Source organism: Equus asinus, chromosome 11 (genome assembly GCF_041296235.1).
Source record: "Equus asinus isolate D_3611 breed Donkey chromosome 11, EquAss-T2T_v2, whole genome shotgun sequence".
Taxonomy (NCBI): Eukaryota; Metazoa; Chordata; class Mammalia; order Perissodactyla; family Equidae; genus Equus; species Equus asinus.
The window spans coordinates 25,913,851-25,937,071 of record NC_091800.1 but is presented as its reverse complement, the minus strand read 5'-3'; the positions used below and the strand labels follow the sequence as shown (position 1 = coordinate 25,937,071).

General features: G+C 37.1%; 1 protein-coding gene across 5 annotated transcripts in view; it reads left to right on the top strand.

Moving 5' to 3' along the window:
• FNDC3A (fibronectin type III domain containing 3A) overlaps window positions 1-18,775 on the top strand; it is a 200,469-nt gene extending 181,694 nt beyond the window's left edge. For all 5 annotated transcript variants that reach the window (XM_044777168.2, XM_044777167.2, XM_070520652.1 and 2 more), the window contains 9 exons: window positions 615-720; window positions 808-983; window positions 2,695-2,808; window positions 3,777-3,926; window positions 4,033-4,316; window positions 4,413-4,625; window positions 7,104-7,270; window positions 8,483-8,610; window positions 16,231-18,775. In XM_044777168.2, coding sequence (XP_044633103.1) covers window positions 615-720; window positions 808-983; window positions 2,695-2,808; window positions 3,777-3,926; window positions 4,033-4,316; window positions 4,413-4,625; window positions 7,104-7,270; window positions 8,483-8,610; window positions 16,231-16,545 — 1,653 coding nt within the window. In that variant the 3' untranslated portion in view covers window positions 16,546-18,775. The remainder of the gene's footprint in view (window positions 1-614; window positions 721-807; window positions 984-2,694; window positions 2,809-3,776; window positions 3,927-4,032; window positions 4,317-4,412; window positions 4,626-7,103; window positions 7,271-8,482; window positions 8,611-16,230) is intronic.
• The last annotated feature ends 4,446 nt before the right edge of the window (window positions 18,776-23,221 follow it).

Genomic DNA, 23,221 nt, shown 5'->3' with positions numbered 1-23,221 from the left:
GATAGCATAGAAACTAAAAATAATACCAATTACTTGGAAATATGCCAAATACTTGGAAAAGCTTACCTGATTTTTGAATTATTTTTAAGAGGAAAGGAAGAAGGAAAGATTTTTTTTTAAATAAATAAATAAACGAATTACTGTTTAGGTTAAAAGTAAAGTAGCCAAAATAGTCTAAACCTCCTGAAAACACGACAGACCATTTACAAAATGTGTTAAAACATCCTTCCTTAGAAGAGATTTGTGGATCCATTAGACAGGATCAGAACTAATGTCCATTAGGTTGTGTTAAGAGTTTGTTGGTTTCCTTTTGGTTTTTAATTATGGAAACAAGGGAGAGTTTTTTGTTCTTTTTTTTAGTGCCACCACCCCCCTGTAAGTTTCTTTGTATATAGTAGTCACATAGTATGTGTCTTTGTCTGTATAAAATTTGAGATTAAACGATTTAATTGGATTTTGATTTTATTCAGAACTTTATTCCTTTTCAGTGGATAGTCAAGTACCGTTTGAAGCCATTGATGCAATCTTTGTATTTGTGTTATTTTCCTTTAACAAAAACAATCTGATTATTTGGCTTGGGGCATTTTTGTTTTGCTTTTGCTTTGTTTTGGCAGGTATCTGAATCTTTACTTGTGCAGACTCCAGCTGTGCCTCCTGGCCCATGCCTCCCTCCCAGGTTACAGGGTAGACCCAAAGCAAAAGAAATACAGTTACGATGGGGTAATTTCCATTTTGGTAATAAATTATAATTAAGTTAATACTAAATATATTTCTCTTGTTAAACTGCATAAATCTTGTCACCTTTAGGACCCCCTCTGGTCGATGGTGGATCACCCATTTACTGCTATGATGTAGAAATGTCTCCTGTAGAAAAAGATGAACCCAGAGAAGTTTACCAAGGTTCTGAAGTAGAATGTACAGTGAGCAACCTTCTTCCAGGAAAGACTTACAGCTTCAGACTGCGCGCAGCTAACAAAATAGGGGTAGGAGGATGTGCGAACTGAATCATAATCACAGTAGTGTTTTATATAACATATATAATTGCACCCATTATTTGGCCAGTTTGCTTTCAACATGTGACTCCAAATTTTACAATTGTTAATGAGCCTATATTGATAAATAAGAGAGAGGTCAGTATATCCTGCAACTTAATTGTTCTAGAATCCCAGTACATTTTCAAAGCCCACTTATGATTTCTGACATTTTGGACTTCAGCTGAGCTAACGTTTGCCTTTCAGGCAGTGCTGATAGGGTTTACTTAGTAAATTTAAGAGTAGAAAGGAGATTATAAGATGAAATACTTGGAGTAATTAAGGTTTTTTTGTTTTATTGAGGAAGATTAGCCCTGAGCTAACTGCTGCCAATCCTCCTCTTTTTGCTGAGGAAGACTGGCCCTGAGCTCACATCCGTGCCCATCTTCCTCTGCTTTATATGTGGGATGCCTACCACAGCATGGCTTGTCAAGCAGTGCCATGTCCGCACCCAGGATCCAAACCAGCAAACCCCGGGCCGCCGAAGCGGAACGTGCGCACTTAAGCACTACACCACCGGGCCAGCCCGAGTTACTGTTTTTTTGAGGCTGGTTATATGCAGCATTTACTTTCAGATGGACTAATTGTGATTTATTTTTTGCCTACTTATGTTTTAAGCATTTCTGGGTTTGTGTGGATTTTTTTTTAATGTTACCTATATATTCATACAGCTCCACAAAATGGACAAAATAGCTAACATCTCCATTTTACAACTGAGGAAACTGGGGCTCAGCAAAGCTAAATATCTTGCCCACAGTCACGCAAACTAAGAGGTGATAGAGATAAACCAGACAGGTTTGTCAGACTCCAGAACCAAAGTCCGTTATACTCAGCTGTGATACCTCTCATCTCTGCATTAAATCCGGTTCTCTAAGGACAAAGCAGTAATTTCTTACCTCAGTTGAATAGTACTCTGTTTCTTTAAACTCTTCTGTAATTAATATTTCACAAAATTAAACTGACAAATCTCTCCCTTACCCATTATTTCAGATTTTAGTGAACTGTACTATATTTTACACCCCATTCTCCAGCTGAGCTCAGTATTTCTGTCTGTAAACTTATTTTTAAATTTCTTAAATGTCCAATTTACATCCTTTGTTGGCAGAACTTATGTAAGTCATTCCTTCCTGTCTGAAGTCATCATCTTGTCAGCCCCACAAGGCTGCAGTACATTGAGATACCATCTTTAATCCTAGTGCCCTTAATCTATATTTTCAGGTTTGTGATAATTTGTCAAAACCCTCTTAAGTAAATATGTGCTTTCTATACTTCCAGAGAATATACATTTTAGACCCTTCTAAAGCTATTCTAAATGTTAAGATATAATTTATGCCTACCATCTCTCATGCCTTTAATTGGTATCGATTTCTTCACTCCTCATAATTTCTTCTGACTTATTCTACCTACGTAGTTCCCTCGTACCCTCCCCTTCTTATAAAAACCAATTCATGAAGGAAGGTATAGTAAATGAAACTTAAAAATACCCACATAGTCACTTCCATGATCATTAAATCTTTTTACTTTCTGTGAATGCTTTTAGAATTACAATCACCAATTAGTCTTTAAGGAGAGGGATGATGCACTTAATTATTTATGAATATTTACGGAGAGCTGTGCCATCAGTGGGTGAAAAGTAAAACACTGGTTATATTTGTTTGTCTAGTTTGGACCATTTTCAGAAAAATGTGAGATTACTACAGCCCCTGGACCACCAGATCAGTGCAAGCCCCCTCAAGTGACATGTAAATCTGCGACTTGTGCACAAGTAAATTGGGAGGTATTGTAATTTCTGTTGTCTTATAGTTACTTTCTTAAATGATCAGAATAGTTTATATAAAAGAATAAAGATACTGTCCATTTCACCTCCTAAATTATACAGAGTAAGTCCTAGTTAAATTCATGTGGTAAAAAGTGAATTCCTTTTTCTCTTTGAAGCGTTTAAGTAAGGTATATTTGCTTTACAAGTATTTAGATTGTTGTTCATGGTGTGCTTTGTATTTTATCGAAGGCTGTGTCTCAGTCCTGAGATATTTAGCCATTGGTGAGCTTGACGTTCAGAATAAACATTCATAGGAGTTAATATAGTAGTATTTCTCTTACATTTATTATCTCCGGTGTATTTATTTGGTATAGTAGTAATCAGTAACGGTAATTTCATTTTCAGTTTCCTTTGAGATTTAACAAAGAAAATGTCCTTGTATGACTTAACATTTTATACTACTTAATAGAATTATTTTGAAGTATATTTACCTTAAAATACTCTTTCTAAAGTGATTCAGTCATATTTCTACTTCTAATTGAAAACAAAGTTATATATATATATTTGTTTTTAAGATCTTATTTTTTTCCTTTTTCTCCCCAAAGCCCCCTGGTACATAGTTGTATATTCTTAGTTGTGGGTCCTTCTAGTTGTGGCATGTGAGATGCCGCCTCAGCGTGGTTTGATGTCTCCGCCCAGGATTCGAACCAAGGAAACACTGGGCCACCTGCAGCATAGCGCGTGAACTTAACCACTCAGCCACGGGGCCAGCCCCAAGTTATACTTTTTGACCAATCTTAAACTGAGGTGGCCTTAGTGAATGAAAACATAATATAATATTGAACAGTTTTAATTCTGCTTAAACATTTTTTAAAAATTCAGAAGCAATCTAGTTTTTGACATGCTTAGGTTAACAATATTTTTGTCCAAAAGCTTATTTAATCAATGACAGAATTTGAGACCTTTATCCTTTCCTTAATTTAAAGGTCCCTTTGAGTAATGGAACTGATGTCACTGAATATCGACTGGAGTGGGGAGGAGTTGAAGGAAGTATGCAGATATGTTACTGTGGGCCTGGTCTCAGTTATGAATTAAAAGGACTTTCACCAGCAACTACCTATTATTGCAGAGTCCAGGTAAAGGCGACTGGGGCCTTGTCACTTACTCTATTCAGGGGTTTGTGTTTTGTGAGCATTTTCATGGTCATGTTTTTGTTAACTTATGGGCTCTGTTAATTTGTAGGCTCTGAGTATTGTGGGTGCAGGCCCTTTCAGTGAAGTAGTAGCCTGTGTGACTCCACCATCAGTTCCTGCCATTGTGACTTGTCTTCAAGAAATAAGTGATGATGAAATAGAAGATCCCCATTATTCACCTTCTACATGCCTTGCAATAAGCTGGGAAAAGCCTTGTGACCATGGTTCAGAAATCCTTGCCTACAGCATAGACTGTGGAGATAAACAGCCCTTGACAGTGGGAAAGGTTACAAGCTATATTATAGACAATTTGCAACCGGATACAACATACAGGTACACTCTGAAAACTATATTAATTTTTGCCTCGACCAGAGAGATAAATAATCATAAACTAAATTTCTTTTTTTTTTTTTTAATCATGGCACTTAGAATACGAATTCAAGCCTTGAATAGCCTTGGAGCTGGCCCTTTCAGTCACATGATAAAATTAAAAACTAAGCCCCTCCCTCCTGATCCGCCTCGTCTGGAATGTGTTGCCTTTAGCCACCAGAACCTTAAACTGAAATGGGGAGAAGGAACCCCAAGGACATTATCAACAGATTCTATTCAGTACCACCTTCAGATGGAGGATAAGAATGGAAGGTAGGTGTTTTTAATTGCTTCTTTATCTAGTTTCTTAGGGCTTAAGTATATAAATTTTCAAAAACTGAATTCTCATAAGAAATAATTGTGTGCTGTTTTCAAAACATCAGAAAGCACAATGATTTCTTATTTATAACTTGTGAGAGAGCTGCCAAGAAAGAAAAAATTAAGTGAGCTATTCTTTGGCTCTCTTCTGCAACCCATTTACTCTCTTCATGCTAGTAAAAGAAGCCTCATCTTTGCTACAAAATGAGCTTCTCAATGCTTATTTCCAGCCAGAGGCAGTTTTTACAGTAAGTGGTTGATTGCCTTAAAGCCTCTGAGGTCCTTCAGGGGCAGAGATTATGCCTCACTCTTCTCCACACCCCGTCACAGGGCCTGCACACTAAATGAGTATAGTTCAGTTCCTCAGTGTCAGATCTCAGTTAGACTCTGATTATTCCGTCCCCTTGCTACTCAGGTTCGTATCTATGCTGCCACTCTTTACATTATCATTACACCCTTGCCATATACTTTGCCACTAAATCATGCATTTGAATTACTTTACTCAAAGTAGTAATATAAATTATTCAAATATCAATCTGGGGCTGTTTATTAACATTATACCCCATATAAACAATGCCATATACCCTCCACAGCTTTTACTCTTCTGATATTTTAAGAATTTGAATTTTACTTTTCACTCAATTTATTAGAAACAATTTGTATATCTGATGGATTCAGATTACTAGAAAGAGTTTTTCCCAAGGTTACTTTGTTTTTTGTGTTGGGTTTGTATCTTACCCAAGTATTCAATAATAGATTCAAATATATGCGGTGCTCGTACATGAGTACTATTAGAAATACTTACACGTTTAAAATCACATTCAGAATTAAACATACTGTATCACCAGTAAGAGCATTACACAGAGCAAACAGTATTGATCATTTCCTGAAATCTGTGCCTCTATGAATTTTATTTTTTGTTCTTGGCAGAATTTTATGTACTGAAGGAGTTCTTCCTCACCATAGGTTTTTGGTATAGCCGTTTATCTTTAATATGTATTATTATTGTTGGATGAATTAATTCTTTAAGTTATTTTCATCCCCTTTCTAGCATTTATATGGGGTAATACAAAAAGGTTTACCGGAAACAGGTCAAATTAGTGTTTTGGTTGAAAGATAATAGAATTGAGATTCTATTAATGTAGTTTATATTATAGTCTATATTCTATTATAGAACGTCAAGCTTAATTAATATTTAGCTAGCATCTAGACACTTGTTGTAGGGTGTGCGTATAGCTAGAGGCATTTGGCTGTGGAAAATAAAGAAACCCTTTGATGATATTGCAGATTTACTATATAAATTTAATATCTTTAGTTACACTCCTTCCCTTTGATTTTTCACAGCTAATTACACTTGCTGTGGGATAGTGTCAGGATGCAACTTCCGCTATTCCCTGACCACAGGTCTTGTCATTGTTCAGCTTTTTTCAACGGTGGTTTTACCAGTGTTTTTTTTTCCTACCATTAAAAAAAAATTTGGAGATTGAAAAGGCAAGACTTATCCAATTACTGCTTCTTGGAAATACTGTTACTTGTAGTCATTAAATATTTTCATTTTTAACCTAACTACAATTTTTAAACTATTAGAACTATATGAGCATTCATTTTTCATTCTCCAGTTTCCAAAAATTTAAAAAACAGCCAATCAGAAATATTGGGGAACATTGAACTTATGGATAACATGTATGATGTTAAACTTTCCATCGGACAGTTCAAGTAGATAATTTATGGAAAATTATATATTCTCTCATATTGCTATGTAAATCTCTAGAAAACATCACCAAATCAGCTAACATTATGCCTGGGAATTAAGAATTCTTTTTTATGTGACAAATTGTACGCCCATGACTCTAATTAGAAATAATTTATAATGAAAATTGTGTTCCGAGTATCTTTAAAAATGTATACATTAGAAGACAGCAGTCAGAAACAAAGCTATACGAGAAAGCCTAAGAAGAAACAGTTACCATGATTTGACATGAGATTTAGCAAATAAATTTTCAGGAAACCATGTCAAACTGGAAAATTTTTATTTCTGTGATTTTCATCATCTGATGAAAAAACACAGATTTATTTGGAGTGACGAACCATTCCTTGCATTAATTTCTAGGAGCAACTTATTACTCCTAAATGATGTCCCAACTGTACTTCATTAGTAGTTTCAAAACATTTTTCATAAGGTAGTCAAAGTTTTTTGGGTTTTTTTTATGCGTGTGTGAGGAAGATTGGCCCTGAGCTAACACCTATGCCAGTCTTCGTCTGCTTTGTATCTGTGACACCGCCACAGCATGCCTTGATGGGCATTATGTAGGTCCACACCTGAGATCCAAACCTGCGAACCCCAGGCTGCCAAAGTGAAACATGCTAACTTAACCGCTGCTCCACCCGGCTGGCCCCAAGGTTTGTTTTTAACAAGAGTCATTTCCATTTTAGGTTTGTATCCTTGTACAGAGGTCCATGTCATACATACAAAGTGCAAAGACTTAGTGAATCAACATCCTATAAGTTCTGTATTCAAGCTTGTAATGAAGCTGGGGAAGGTCCTCTCTCCCAAGAATATATTTTCACTACTCCAAAATCTGTGCCAGCTGCCTTGAAAGGTAAGTTATACATCTTCAAGTTATTTTCTTCTATAATAAATTAATTTTAAATCCATATTCATAATGTGCTTAATATGCTGTTAGTAAAATTTATCATCCAGTATGTGTCCAACATTTAAATTATAAGGAAGAAATTATATAGACAAGCCCACCTACTGGGAGATTCACTAAATAATAAAAGCTGTTTTATCTGGCACATTGATACTCAGATAAGTACTGGATTTTGTCACTGATCTTCTTAAAAATCTAACATAAAAATACTGAATTGAATAAATAGTAGGCTGGTTTTCTACTAGGGTCATTTGCTATTTCTGCTGTTGTTACTTAAAGAAAAAATCACAAACTCTGGTTGTCTTGAGTCACTGTTTCATTCAGTTGGATTTCAAGGAGAGAGTCAAGTCATCTGTTAAGCAAAACATAAGTAAATTCTTAGTTAACTTAAATTTTAAATCAAATTTACACTCACACACATTTGTTTATAGATAGATCTTTAAAATTAATTTCAGAGGGGTTCTTATTTTTAAATGACCCTGGCAAGGATTACACTTGGTGCATTTAGCCAAAAACACTAAAATTCCTCACACTCTGAGGCCAGATCACAAAGACTTCTAGTCCAGTGTTGTGTATCCTGTACTTGAATGTATCATTTGTTAAGCAGATCTATAGTTAGCAGGACTGTTCTTGAATAGTCTTTCTAATAATGTTGATAGAGTTTCACATTTTTCTGTTCCCTTATCCCGTTTAGTGTCTCTTAGTCTTAAGAAGATTGCTAATTTTAACCCCTTTGTATCCCACTATTTATTGAGTGTGGAGGTCATATGTGATCAAGCAGCTAGGGGTATTTTTCAACTCATCTTCTTAGGAGATTTCTTAAGTTATAAAATTTCATGTTCTAGTGATGCTCTGAGAAGTACCATAAACGTTGTTTTAGAACTGCCATACCCCTCTATTGGCTTTTTAGCTCAGTGAAAGCAGTGCTTACCTTGACACATCTTTTAGCCAGTCTGGCCATTGTGGCGCCTGTACATTGTATAGCTTGGAGATAATGAGAGTGAAGCACTTCTCTGCAATTTTCAAAAATTCACTGATATTCATTTCAAGTTTATAACTGGGTTTTAAAGGTTTGTTGATTTTGATTAAAACAAGTGTCTGTGTGATGTGCCAAGTTAAAAATCAAGTAGAGCAGATTTTATTTGTATTTGTTCTCTACAGCCCCCAAAATAGAGAAAGTAAATGATCACATTTGTGAAATTACATGGGAGTGTTTACAGCCAATGAAAGGTGATCCAGTTATTTATAGTCTTCAAGTTATGGTGGGAAAGGATTCAGAATTCAAACAGGTATGTGCCATGGTATAATTCTGTGGCTATGTATTTTTACCTTTCTCTTTTTTATGTATTTTCAATGCAAGATTTGACTATATTTTCCTAATTCAAAAACGTTTGTTCAGTACTTACTATGTTCCAAAGATTAGTAACTACACAGTATCTGAGGATTCAGAATCATTTTTGTGTAAACTACACTTGGAACAGGTTATTCATTCATTTGATAAGTATTTACTGAACTCTCCGCTAGGCGGCACTCAGGATACAACACTGAACAACAGACCCTTGCCTCCATGGAGCTTACAGTCCAGTAGAAAAAGAGATAGTAAAGGCAAATAAACACATCACTATATCACATGTTAGACAGTGATAAGCACAGTGGAGAAAAAGTAAAACTGAGTAAAAGAAATAGGGAGTACTGGAGGGAGGGACAGCGAATGCTGTTTCTTACAGGGCAGGCAGGTGACATTTGACCGGAGACCCAAAGGAATTGAATATGAGAAGAGTGTTCCAAGAAGAAGAAACAATAAGTGCAAAGGCCCTGAGGCAGGAGCATGCTTGTTAAATTTAGAACAACAAAGAGGTCAATATGGCTGGGGCAGTGTGAGCCAAGGGGACAAACAGTAGATGAAGTCAGGTAGTTAATGATAGAGAGTCCAAGAGTGTTGTGGAGATCATGTAGAGCATTATCGGCCATACTGTGAGTTTTACTCCATGTAAAATGAGAAGCCAGTGGAGGATTTTGACCAGAGTAGTCACATGATGAGACACAAGGTCATTTTGGCGAGGGTGGGACTAGGGCAGAAGCAGACCATTAAGGAGGCTTTTACAATAATAGTAATAGTCATAATTATAATGCAGTGTTGTAAATATGACAGTAGACAGAGGATTATGGAAGCCTAGAGGAAGTATCACCTTCCCGAGAAATTTCAAAGATAGCTTCCTCTTAGAGGATGAAAGCAGTAAGATGAAGTAGGGAACTGTCAATGTTCATTATAACTTCTATAAAGAAGAAAAAGACGGGTTCTTTTGCAACTCAAGAGCGTAATTTCTATAAGCATTTCATCTGAGTCTCCCCTTTTGCTGTCAACCTTCTTGATTTTGAGGGCTTTTAAAAAGCTGGGTTGTTTTCATTTTAGTATCTTATCTTGTATTTTCTTTTCCCACAAGAAAACCAGTCATTCATCTGTTTTATTTCCATCTTGTGCTTTTATAACTATTCATAATAGAATATTTTTCAATATCAATATAATTTTGTTCTTTCAAGTTTTGTTAAGTATGGAAGTATAATTTCTTAACTGAAATTACAAAAGGCCCCAAAGAGTCAGATTAAGTTTGGCATGTGATTGTTTTTCTTTATTAAGCCATCTGCAAATTGGCATAATAATTAGATTTGAATATAATTTACAGATAAACAGGTTTCCTTCCAAGGAGGAAGCAAAAATTTATATTAAAGAAAATATAATTATATTACACATTTAAAGGAAAGAGACCCCACGTTTGAGTAGTATATGAATTTTAATAAGCATATCACTGCATGAAACAGCAATGCTAATTCTAATTTAACTTAAAAGCTAACTTAACCTTAGCACTTCCACTTACTTTAGATCGTAAGCATGCTGTAAAACTTAAAACACTGATTTCCTTAGAACTTCATCCTATATATGCTCATCTCAAGCTCTTAAATATTTATAAAATGTTATGATTTATTGGCAAGTTATATTCCAAAAGTGTGAAGTTCCTTTTTTTGCGAATTCAATTTCATTCGTGGAATTTAGTATTTTACTTAAAATTAATTTGATATTCAATACACTTATATTAAATACTGTGTATAAAGAATTTGGGGGGTCTACATTGTTAAGTTACTGTTCTGATCTCAAGAAAGTTGTTTAGAATTTAGCAAGCAAGCAGAAATTTTATAATCATGACATTTTACATAGCTAAACAAATCAAAGGTCACAATAAAGCTAAAACCTACTTTATAAAAAGGAGTGATTTATTCGATCTGGAGTTTGGGAACGTTTTCCAAAAGGAGTGTCATTTAAGTGAGTCTTTTGGGGGGCTGGTGAGCTTAAGATGAACCACGAACTCTCAAGTGTGCCTTGAGTAAGGCTCAGGAATGGAGTATGTAGTGGAGGAGGCCAAGTACCGGTCTTTATTCTATAGCAGTAGGAACTGTTGATGTTTTTAACTAGGGGATTGTTATTTATAATTTGGTGGTTGAGTTGCTAGGCTGGCCTATAAAAACCTGTTTAACCTATAATGTTGCTGGGTTTGGGGATCTGGAAGCAAATTAGCCCGGCAGCAAAAAGTACTTATGACCCTGGGGCAAACTTAGAAACAAACTGATTTCTTTGGATTCTTCCCTTTCTTCATTCCTCTTTGATCATTCAGTGGCGTTGACCAAACCCTTGCTTGCCTTCCTGCTACTCTATGTCCTGTTCTGTAGCACTTTCCCTAGACTTGCCCTGTTCTCTAAAATTGTACTTTCCCTCTGACTCTTGCCTCCCTCATATACATCATAACTCTCATATACACAGTATAGCTGGCCTTATCGGCATTCAGGAGAAAGACTATTTGCTTGGGAAAATTCATACCAAAGTCAAGTGTCTGCAGGCTCTTTAATCCTCTCAGAACTGTATATGTTTTTGAAAGCAAGTCCTTTTTAACCAAAATAGCATTTCAAGTGTTATCACAAGGTGAAATGCAAATATTGGGGGACAGCAGAGCCACTTTCAAACCAGATCAACCCCACCTGGGAGTCTGTACCTAAGGCAGTTCTTCTGTCAAAGCTCATTGTGTTGCAAATACCACGAAAACCAACTCGAACTGGCTTATAAGCTTTTAAGTGTTAATCCTCTTAGGGGGGAAGCCTTGAAGGTAGGTAGGCTTCAGGATTGGTTGATCCAGAAGCTCCATGAAGTTATCAGGGACATGGTTTCTCTCACAGCCTTCAGTTACCCTTAGCTATGGGTCTTCTTCATTCACATTCAGGGAAGAGAAAGCACTTGGCTTACAAAGCCATCCCTCAACCAATGACTGTGCCAGGGCTTAAGCCAACCGGGGTCCACCTCTGGAATTAAGAGTGAGGCCCACTTCTCCTATTACGTGGACTGGGTAAGGGAGAGTTTGACACCCTGTCCAAAATCACAGTATTTGGCATCTTGGCAGTGTCAGAGAATGGGTGCTGGGACAGTGGCCTGTTGGATTCTATACAACTTCTTCCTTTCTTAAACTTCTACACTTAGATTCTCAGAAACAGTGCTCCTCACTCAGAGTGGCCCTTGGACCTAATGAACCTGAATGTCTGGGAGTGGGACCCACTATTCTGTTTTTGTTTCAAGTTCCAAGTGTTGCTTGTGCACAGTAAATTTAAGAACTGCTCTGAAAGCTCCAAGTTCACTTAACAACTTCCCCAGCAATGATGGGGGGAGAATGGCAGAGACAAGGGCAGTGTGGCTATTCGTCTACAGTCAGTTGTTTGAGAGGCTTTATACTGTTGTCTTCGTCTATTGATCGCTACAAAGAATTATTTGCAGTAGTATATTCCTAAGTTACAGAAGGATCACACTATGTGATCATATGTGCCAAATGATATGACAACATATGCCTTATCAGTATGTCATAATGAATAATTACTTTTAAATGTAATCAATGCAAAATAAATCTTAAGGAAAGGCTTAAGTAAGTCTGCACCCAGTCTAAAAGTAATGTGTCACTGAAATCGTCGTCTTACACTCGCTGCTCTAAGTAATACATACTGTGCGTATTAGTGTAAAATCAGATTGTGGATATGTAATGTACACAGAAAGTGGAAATAGTTAAACAGAATCTGTTCCTCTGTAATAACAGCTTCGAAAATGGCTATCTTTGATAGTAAATGTGTACACTTGTCCTTAAAAGGTAACAACAAGGACTGTTTTGAATTTTAGTATGACTACTTGGTAAATTAATCTAGCCAACTAAATAGGTGTTCAGAATGTGGATATAGAGATAGATATAAACAGGTAAAATACTGGTTTCATTTTTATTGGCCTCAATTCTACAATTGTTATTTTCTCCGTGCTATGATATATTTACAAAGCTAAAATAAGGACAAATACCAATTTATGAGACTCTAAACTTTGTTTAAAGGTTTTCCTGTAAAATTCTGTTGCAGTTGGCATACTACTTCAAAGTTCTTGGCCAGCTAGACACACACAAACTTCACAAGTTTAAATTTAATAAGCTTAAAGTGGAAACAGTAATCTCTTACCTGCCATTCTCTTAACTGTAAATCTGCATTAATTGATATTTGCCACACTCTGCCTATAAATGGATAGTTGATTGATAGCAAATATAAGGGGCTGTTTTATTTTAGTTATATGTAATACTATCTGTGAGCAGTAGCTCCAGGCCAAAAGATCATGAATTATTAGAGTTTTCACTTACACTTTTCTATTTATTAAGGTCACAACAATTTTACCTTACCAATATCGGGGGTGTGGTGGGGCAGGGAATGGTATTTTCATTTTAATTCTTATTTCTCATTCTAAGACCTAACCCAGCTTATCTCAAGCTTTAAGGCTTATTTTGAATAGCTTCACCAGATAAGATAAACCTTTTTAAATCAGCTTTAGCAAGTTCACCTGTTTTCTTCACTCCTGTATCTACAGTTACCTGTAAGACATCTCCCTGTTTAGATATCTTCCCAGCATCGAAAACACAAAATTGGAAACTTGATCTCATCATCTTTCCTCCTGGTCTTTCCTCTCCAGCTTCTTTCTCACCTCATCACTGGCATAAGCACTAGCATCATTTTGATGCTTGAGCTTTAAACTCTTGGAAAACAAATTTTTTTTTTTTGCCTGCCAACTCTTATTCATATAAAAATCATTTCTAAAAATGATCCATAAAAACTATAGCAAGGCCTCATAACTTTGTGCTTTTATACAGCAAGAGCCCCTGTTCCGCCAGTTCCCTCAGTCCCTCACTCAGCCTTACCATCAGGACTCCTTAAGCACTGTTTAACTATCACCACATCTCAAGTGGCCCCTGTGGAATTAAACCTAAATTTCCAACTATTGTGTGACCATATTCCTCGTCTGTGTCAGATCTCTTCACCTCTCACCCTCATACCATTTGTTGTGTTTTTTCTAACCACATTACCATGCTCACTTGGAGACAAATGAAAAGTAAATCTTTTATTTATTTATTTATTTTGAGGGAGATTAGCCCTGAGCTAACATCCACTGCCAATCCTCCTCTTTTTTGCTGAGGAAGACTGGCCCTCAGCTAACATATGTGCCCATCTTCTTCTACTTTCTATGTGGGACGCCTACCACAGCATGGCTTTGCCCAGCAGTGCCATGTCCGCACCTGGGATCCGAACCAGCGAACCCCAGGCCACCGAAGCGGAACATGCAAACTTAACTGCTGCGCCACCAGGCCAGCCCTTTAAAGCAAATTTTAAAGACAAAAATATATATCACCCATTATATCCATAAGACAAATACATATTTCTTATTTTTACTAAATTGGCCTCACTGTATGTGCACAGTCTTCACATGCTTTCTAATACAACCTTCTAATTTACTTAATGCTTTTACCATTGCCCAGACATGAACCATTTCTATATTCCCACCCCCCTGAAATGCTTATCTGCATCCACAGGACTCATGTATATTCACCATTTTCTTTAAGATCCATCTTAAGGCTTACTTCCTTCAATAAAAGTTTCTTTATATCTCTTCTCAGCATCCACCCATATACATTTTGACATATACATAGTCAGTAATTCACTAATTTAGTGGCTTTTTATTAAGTACCTATTATAAATGCTGGATTCTGAAGACACAAAAATGAGACAAGGATCTTACCTTCCTCCTTAAGGAGCAAACCAATATGTAAAAATTTAGATTTACAACACAGCTACAATTGAAGTGGCTATAATTGCATGAAAGAATGCTAGCCCAGATCTTGATTGATCTGACTTATAGCCCACCAACTAACTGAAAGGACTCAACTAGAAAGTTATTATGAGGGGCCGGCCCGGTGGCACAGAGGTTGAGTTCGTACGTTCCACTTCTCGGCGGCCCGGGGTTCACTGATTCGGATCCTGGATACGGACATGGCACCGCTTGGCAAAAGCCATGCTGTGGTAGGCGTCCCACGTATAGAGTGGAGGAGGATGGGCACGGATGTTGGCTCAGGGCCAGCCTTCCTCAGCAAAAGGAGGAGGATTGGTAGTAGTTAGCTCAGGGCTAATCTTCCTAAAAAAAAGAAAAGAAAAGAAAGTTATTATGAGGGCCAGCTCGGTGGCACAGTGGTTAAGTGTGCACGTTCTGCTTTGGAGGCCCAGGGTTCACCAGTTTGGATCCCGGGTAGGGACATGGCACCACTTGGCAAACCATGCTGTGGTAGACATCCCATGTATAAAGTAGAGGAAGGTGAGCACAGATGTGCGCTCAGGGCCAGTCTTCCTCAGCAAAAAGAGGAGGATTGGCAGCAGTTAGCTCAGGGCTAATCTTCCTAAAAAAAAAAAAGTCATTATGAGCCTTGGTTTTCTTATTTATAAGATGAGGGAAGGAACTCGTTGATGGAAATGGTAGCTTCCATATATTGAGTACTCACTGTATGCTAGGCACTGTGTTAAGTGCTTTGACAAGTGTTAGTTTATTTCATTCTCATAATTAGCATACAAGATAACTACTGTTATGCCTGTTATACTAAGGTAATTGGTCTGAGATCACAAGGAGTGTGAAGTGGTAGAACAGAACTGGGACCCAGGAGTGACCAGTGTTAATGCGTATCCTCTTTAGCACTAGCACACTCTCTTGAAAATCCATAGAAGTTCATTCTTGTTATTTCCCTTCTAAGGGATGGGGAGAGGATTTGAGTTTTAAGATCCAGTTCTGTGATTCTGAGCAATCTCTCTCCTTAAAGTTTTTGAAATGATTTGCCATAGATGCCAATAGAAAGCTCCCCTTGGGCTGGCCCTCTGGCATAGTGGTTAAATTAAGTGTGCACTGCTTCCACGGCCCGGGTTTGGTTCCCAGGGGCAGACCTACACCACACTCATCAGCGCCCATGCTGTGGCAGCGACCCACATACAAAAGAGAGGAAGACTGGCATAGGTGTTAGCTCAGGGTGAATCTTCCTCAGCAAAAAAAAGTAAGTTCCCCTTATTCACTCATTAATTGTTTTACATTAATTGTTAACAGATAAGATATGTTTGAAATTGTACAGAAACCAGTTATGCAAAGATTAATGGGGGAGCAAGATTAGACACTGTTCCTCCTTTCATGGAATGATTTCCAAAAGTAGGACTTCTTACATTTAAGGAAACCAGCGAAAAGCCTGTGGGCTGATTTTGCTTGTTCTCTAGCTACTTTGGGCGCACATCTTCACTCCTTAACTGGTCTATAAGCTCTGTGAAGGTCAATCTTACATCCTTACTTTGCAAATTTCTCCTGCCCTTGTACAGCAGACAGATAAGTTCTTTGATGAATAAGTATTTTTAAAATGTCATTTAAAAAATAAAAGCAGTCACACTCACTAGCTTCCATGTCAAAAATAATTCCAAAAATAGCCAATTTTAACACATTTTATGCCCAGCCTTCATACATAATTCTTTTTCTAATATATTATTAACAGATTTACAAAGGTCCCGACTCTTCATTCCGGTATTCAAGCCTTCAGCTGAACTGTGAGTATCGTTTCCGTGTGTGTGCCATTCGCCAGTGCCAAGACCCTGTGGGGCATCAGGACCTAGTAGGTCCCTACAGCACAACAGTGCTCTTCATCTCTCAGAGGACTGAACCACCAGCCAGCACCAACAGAGACACTGTGGAAAGCACGAGGACCCGGCGGGCACTTAGTGACGAGCAGTGTGCAGCCGTCATCCTTGTGCTGTTTGCTTTCTTTTCCATTTTGATTGCCTTTATCATTCAGTACTTTGTAATCAAGTGAAAATATAACTTTATTTTTAATACTGTATTACATTTTATTTCGTCATGTACTAAAATTATTTCTGTATTGCTTTTATAAAAACAGTGGCATTTAGCACTGGCATTGAGACTATAGTATATCATTCTTCCCATTTTCAATGCTTATATTGTTAAATAGAGGCTGGCACCTTATTAGAATGCAAGCCACAGAAATAGCAATTTTTGGGTTTTTGTTTGGTTGGGGCTTTTTTTCTTTCCTATTTTTTTCTTTTTCTTTTGCCTTTTTTTTTTTTTTGACATGGCTTCTTGTAAAACAAACTTTCCAAGAGGCAACAGTGTAATTGATATTTTGACCAGTCAGCATGAGTGTAACAGTGACAACCTGATCTATTCCTTTTAAAGATAATTACCTAGTAAAAAATTCAGAATGATTAAAATTTACACTAACATGCTCTATAAAAATGTTCAAGTCTGATGCTGTGAAAGCAATCTAGTGCTATATTTCTACCTCCTCATTTGTCTTAATTATTTGGTAAGTGGGATTATGATGAATAACTGGAGGGGCTTAGCAAACAAAAACTGGATGAAAGAATATGCATGAAAAAACAGCTTCTTGTATGATAAATGTGGAGTTCTTCATTACCAGTATATATTCACAAATTCACAAATGTTACTTAAAGAAAGCACAGACAGTTTACTTGGCCTAAAAATATTTTAATGTTTACTCAAAAAGCACCTCTTCAGGTCTTGAGAACATGGAAAAGAACAGAGGGCTTTTCGATAGTTACTTTTTAAAAGTAATTATAATCAACTCTGCATTTCAAACCTGTTTAATTTGGTTTTGTGAACCTTTGAACTATATGTATGTGTGTAAGGACATGACGTACATATATGGCATATAGATAAACTATACATACCGAGTGTAGAAATATATATATATACACACACATATGTGCACTCACTCCATCTATCTGGTATAGGCTAATTTTGGAAGAACTCCCATAAGTTTTGCTGCTTCTCCCACAACTACTGCCATCACCATCAGAATTCATAATCAAACCTAACCTTTTTGTTTGGGGCACCAAATCCGAAGACAAAATTAATTTGCACCAGTAAACTTCAAGCTGCTTTCTTTCTTGAAAAACTAATGTTTAATGTAATGTCTGTTAAGATACTGTTCCAAATTGTTGATTGCATGTGGTTAATGTTGCATTAGAGCACTTTGCAATTGCATAATTCATTAATGTTTTGTGAGCTTGCATTTGTGAGTTACTGAATGATCCGATTGAATCTTGTCAAGTATCACATTGTACATCTCGCATAGATGTCAATGACTGCCAGTAGTAATACAGTTTGTAATGAAACTATCTAAAATTCTTGTTTTATCACATCTGTTATCTGTAAAACACTTGTAACTAGCCTTTTTAATTTATTATTTGAATTTTAGGATAGTGAATCACTAATTTTTAGTTGCTCATGTTAGCATTTTACTGATTACTAAGCATTTCTGTCAGTCTTTGAAAAAAGGACACATGTTTTGTGCTTTGAAGATCTCTGAAGAATTTCTCTTATATTAGAATGGGCATGTATTGTAATTGTTTTATGTCAAATGATCTGTGCTATAGAAAAAACATTAACCTTTGTTCAAAAAAGAAGCGGATAAACTTGGCCTTTCCAAGTGGTAAGAATGATCTGTCACTATAATATACTGTATGTTTACATTTTATTTAAATTTAATCTCTTATGTATAGTCTGATAACTTTCCCCCAAAACAACAGTGATTGCAATTATTTTCTAGAAACTTCTTAAAAGTGCCACATTTGGCAGTACAAATGAGTTTGAGTGTAATAGCCCAGAGATTTCTATATAGTTGAATGTCTAAAATGGTAAAATGTGCCACTGTGACAGTTACAGTGGCTTATGTTTTTCATAGTAACTCAAATGAACTCCTATTTTTGATAGTAAATGTCATTTAATAGTGTCCTTGCCCTTTGAGTCTCACTGCAAAATCAGTGCAGAGGAGAAAACAATTTTTAATGTAATCTTATTTTACCTCATATACTGTACATTCCAAAAACTCTAAACTTTTTAAAGATTATAGATACACTACCAAACATATCACCTTAAAATTGTATAAGGTTGAACTTCATACAAATGAAAAAATATAATCTCATAAAAATACATAAACTATGTAGCAAAAGTATCTTTAAAATCCATGGAAAATAAAAGTTGTATCATTCTTTTTTGAGATATGTTTATTGTATTCATATACATTCACTATTTGCTGCCTCGTTTCGAAAATGTTAAGATTTTCCCTCTTCTTGCAATGGGTGGGCCTACAGTATTCACATCTTGAACACAGAGGACCCGTATTCAAAAAGGGTAAAGTCCAGTAAGTTAAAGAATGAAATTAGAAGTTTTATCCTAGTGACTTGATTTTGTGCAATTCCTTAGCTATCTTGCTTCCTTTATAAAGAATAAAGATGAGTCTGAGGTAACCTTCCTATTGGAAAGAAAATCTCTGACCTGTCCTCACCTTTCCTGTGTTCTTCACTTCTTTCCTTCTTTTGCCCACCTCCGGGGGCATAACCTTCGGGTTGCTGGCAGTGCCATCTGCCCCCATGTCTGCCCTCCACCAGCAAGTTCAGTGTTCCCTCTCACTCATCCCCTGTGACTCATCCCCTGTGAAAATTTCCATCCCACAGACGTCGTCTGGGGATACGTTGCTTTTTAAAATCCAGGTGGATCTCTAATTGCAGCAACTGCGGGTACCACAATAAAGTTTAAAATGTTAGGCTGGGGAAGAGGAGATATTTTTGAATGTAGGAGCCTCACCCTACAGAAGCGACTAAGTATGAGATCAGCCTTGAGAAGAATATGATACTGATTTACAGGGTGGCATGTCACCTCATTTTTTTTCTGTAGATTAGAAATAGGAATTTTACATGTTGTGTTTGAGCATTTTGTGGATTGGTTTCCAACACAGACAGACGCCTTCTCAGCCTCATGAACAGATTCTCTGCAGGAGGATCCCGTGTATATGGTGACTCAGTCAGGCAAACCAACGATGAAAGAAAATGGTTCCCCAAAACCTAAAACCTGTCATCCTGTATCCTGACCACCTGCCATCAACACAGGTGATGTATATGCTGCATATTTTAAAAGAGCTTTTTAAATATTCTATTTTTATACACACTTTTTAAGATAACGCATTATGCCCTCGAGAGTATCCCTTTATTTATTCATTATTTTCTCCCTGGTACTCTTAAAGGGGAGAGAAGACTCAAAAAAAGTTGACAGAAGAACTAAGGTTTTAATAGTTATAGTCATCAAATCCTCAGTGTCTGGAGTGGTTTCTTCAAATGTTTAGATGCTATAAGGGCTATTTTTCATCTTATATAATAAACAGGATGATACTTGCTGTGGAAAACTTGTCAAAAGAAATGAGTTTTGAAAATGGGTAGGTTTTGAAGCCATGTGACCCATTCACATCATAATAGCTACCATCTACTGGCCACTCAATGGGTGTCAGGCATTGTGTTCAGTGCTTTATCTTAGTCATCTCATACAATCCTCTTAATTGCTCTATTGAGTATAAACAGAAGCACAGAGAAGTCAAGCATCTCCCAAAGGTAGCATGGCTAATAAATGATGGAGCTGAGATTTGAATCCAGGTGATAGGGTTAGTACCCCTACACTTGACAACTATCCTGTGCTCCCCCCCAGAAGTCTTGAATTCCAAGAAAGAAAGCAAAATAATGATTGACTTTAATATTCCATTTATGATAGCATTTATTGGGTATGCCAGACATTGTGCCAAAGACCTATATCCAGACAACCCACAGCCCTCTAAGGATTGAACAGAAATCAGACAAGAAGAATCTGGTACAAGTGTATCAGACTAAATGAGAAGCTCTGGTTTCCTTCCTCTAGAATTTCATCCTTTGATACTTGGATTCCCATTTTGAGCCCACACCTAGCCCTAGAATAACCCATTCTCTTAAATACTTAGTCTCCCAAGGATGAAATCTCTTTACCACAAATGAGAAGCTAACATGTTCAGAAAGGGAATATAGCTACAATGTGGATGAACCTTGAAAACATACTAAGTGAAAAAAAGCGGACACAGGAGGTCACCTATTGTATGATTCTATTTACATGAAATAACTACAGTAGGGAAATCCATAAAGACAGACAGGAGATTAGTGGTTGCCAGGAGCTAGAAGGAGGACGGAATGGAAAGTAACTGCTGAATGGGTGTGGGGTTTTATTTTGGAAATGTTTTGAAACTCAACAGAGGTGGTGGTTGTACAACATTGTGAATGTACTAAATGCCACTGAATTGTTCACTTTCTGTTAATTTTGTGTGAGTTTCACCTCAATTTTTTTAACCTAAAGACTGATATTCAGATAGCTTAGGACTAGAGAACCCTGTACATCAAGTCAATAAAATAAACTAGAACCTAGTCATTAAGTCCATTTTGCTAAGGACACAGGCCAACTTCTCACTTCCTTCTCAAACTTCCCAGACCTCCTTGGGTGTTCCTTCAGTCACTGGGTGGTGCCTGCCTGGTTTACAATTTTTATGCATGTCCTTCATAGCTATTGAATGATTTGCCTGCCCCGGCCTAAGTTATCAGCTCTATCTGACTCAGTATTTCTAGGATGACCCACGGTCTTAGAGAAGAAATTATGTTTAATGGTTCCACAGTTTACCAGTGACTGCCACTATGCAGTAAGAATGTTCCTATGTGGGAGTATAAGACCTTTTCTCTCTCAGCTTGTATTCTGAAAAGTAATCAAGAAAACATTTGAGGAAAATTCATGTATCAGGTGCTCAAGTAATAATACTAATAGAATTAATTTATGATACTCTGAATTTTACTCAGACCCATTTAAACCAGCATGAAGTATAGTGTCCTGTCATGCTATGAAAAACTTGGAGTCCATTCATTGTAAATCTGGCTCAAAATGACCTCAGAGGAGTGAAGAAGTTAAAACTGCAAAGGACCAGGGAGTACGTGTCCAGAAAGAGCGCACACAGTTTATGACAATACAGTTAAGAATTACTTAAAAAAAGGAACCTCAAGTTTTAAAAGATACTATAAATCCACTGTAAATAAAAGAGTATGATACTGCCATTCATTTGGAAAAGTAAAAATAGAAAAACTTTGAAAAAGAGCAATGAGAAGGGACTAGCCCCACTAAATTATAAAGCCTCAATAACTTAAACTAAAAACACTAAAGGAACAGAACAGAAAGCCCATAGTCCTGAGTAAATACAGAAATTTAGTATTTGATAAGGCTAACACCTCACGTCAGTGGAGTGAAAAAGAACAATTCAGTAAATGATGTTGGGAGAACTGAGTAGCCACCTAAAAATTACAGTTGGATCCATAGCTCACACACACCTTATTCCAGAATGAATTCCAAATGAACCAAACATTTAAATGTAAAAAATGAGACCAAATAAACTAGAAGACATGGGAGAATTCCTTTATAATCTTGGAGTGGTGGTGGCCTTTCAAACCATGTCTCAAAATACAGAAGCCAACTCAAAAGATTGATCATTTCAGTGCCATAAAAATAAAAACTTTGTGTATAGCAATTTTAAAAAGTTAAAGCAGGGGCCAGCCCGGTGGCACAGCGGTTAAGTGCACACTTTGCGCTTCAGCAGCCGGGGGTTTGCCGGTTCGGATCCCAGGTGTGGACATGGAACTGTTTGGCATGCCATGCTGTGGTAGGCGTCCCACATATAAAGTAGAGGAAGATGGGCATGGATGTTAGCTCAGGGCCAGTCTTCCTCAGCAAAAAGAGGAGGAGTGGCAGCAGTTAGCTCAGGGCTAATCTTCCTCAAAAAAAAAAAAAAAAAGCAAATAGCAAGCCAGGAAAAAATATTTGCAACTCGTATCCCAGAAAAGGGCTAATCTAATCTAATATAAAAAAACATAATAAGTCCCAAAATATGGATGTGAAATAATAATATAAAAAGAAGCAAAGGATACAGGCAGTTCACAGGAAAGGAAATACAAAGAACTCAAATGTATGACAAGATGTTCAATCTCACACTCAGCGAGAAGTGCAAAATAAAACATGGAAAAACCGTTTTTCACTATCATTGGCAAAAAATGCAAAACTGGTCACACACTATGCTGGTAACACTAGAGAAACGACACATTGCTAGGAGAGTTTAAGCTGTACAGTCCCTATGAAGGGAAATTACACTTTGCCTGTACTCTTTGATCAGGCAAGTGAACCAACAAATATTTATCCTACAGATCTAATCACCCACTTGTGACATATTAGACAACACTATTCATTGCAGACCTTTTTGTAACAGCAAAAAACTAGAAATTACCTAAATGAGCAACAATGGGAAACTGGTTAAACACATTGTACACCCAATGCAATGGGATACTATGCAGCTGTAGCAAAAAGAATACAGTAGCCTTCCATTAACTGATGTGGAAAGAACACCAACATATATTATTAAGGTCAAAAGCAAAGTGCAGAATAATGCAGACAATCTGGCCAGGTGTCCTAGTCTTCAAGTCTCCTGGGTCCAGGCACCGGACAGGTGAGTGAATGAGCCTTCAAATGATGTCAGCCCCCAACTGTGGACCCACTCCCAGCCTTTGGGTCTTTGCAGCTGAGGTCCCAGACATCATGGAGCAGAGACAAGCCATCCCTGAGTTCCT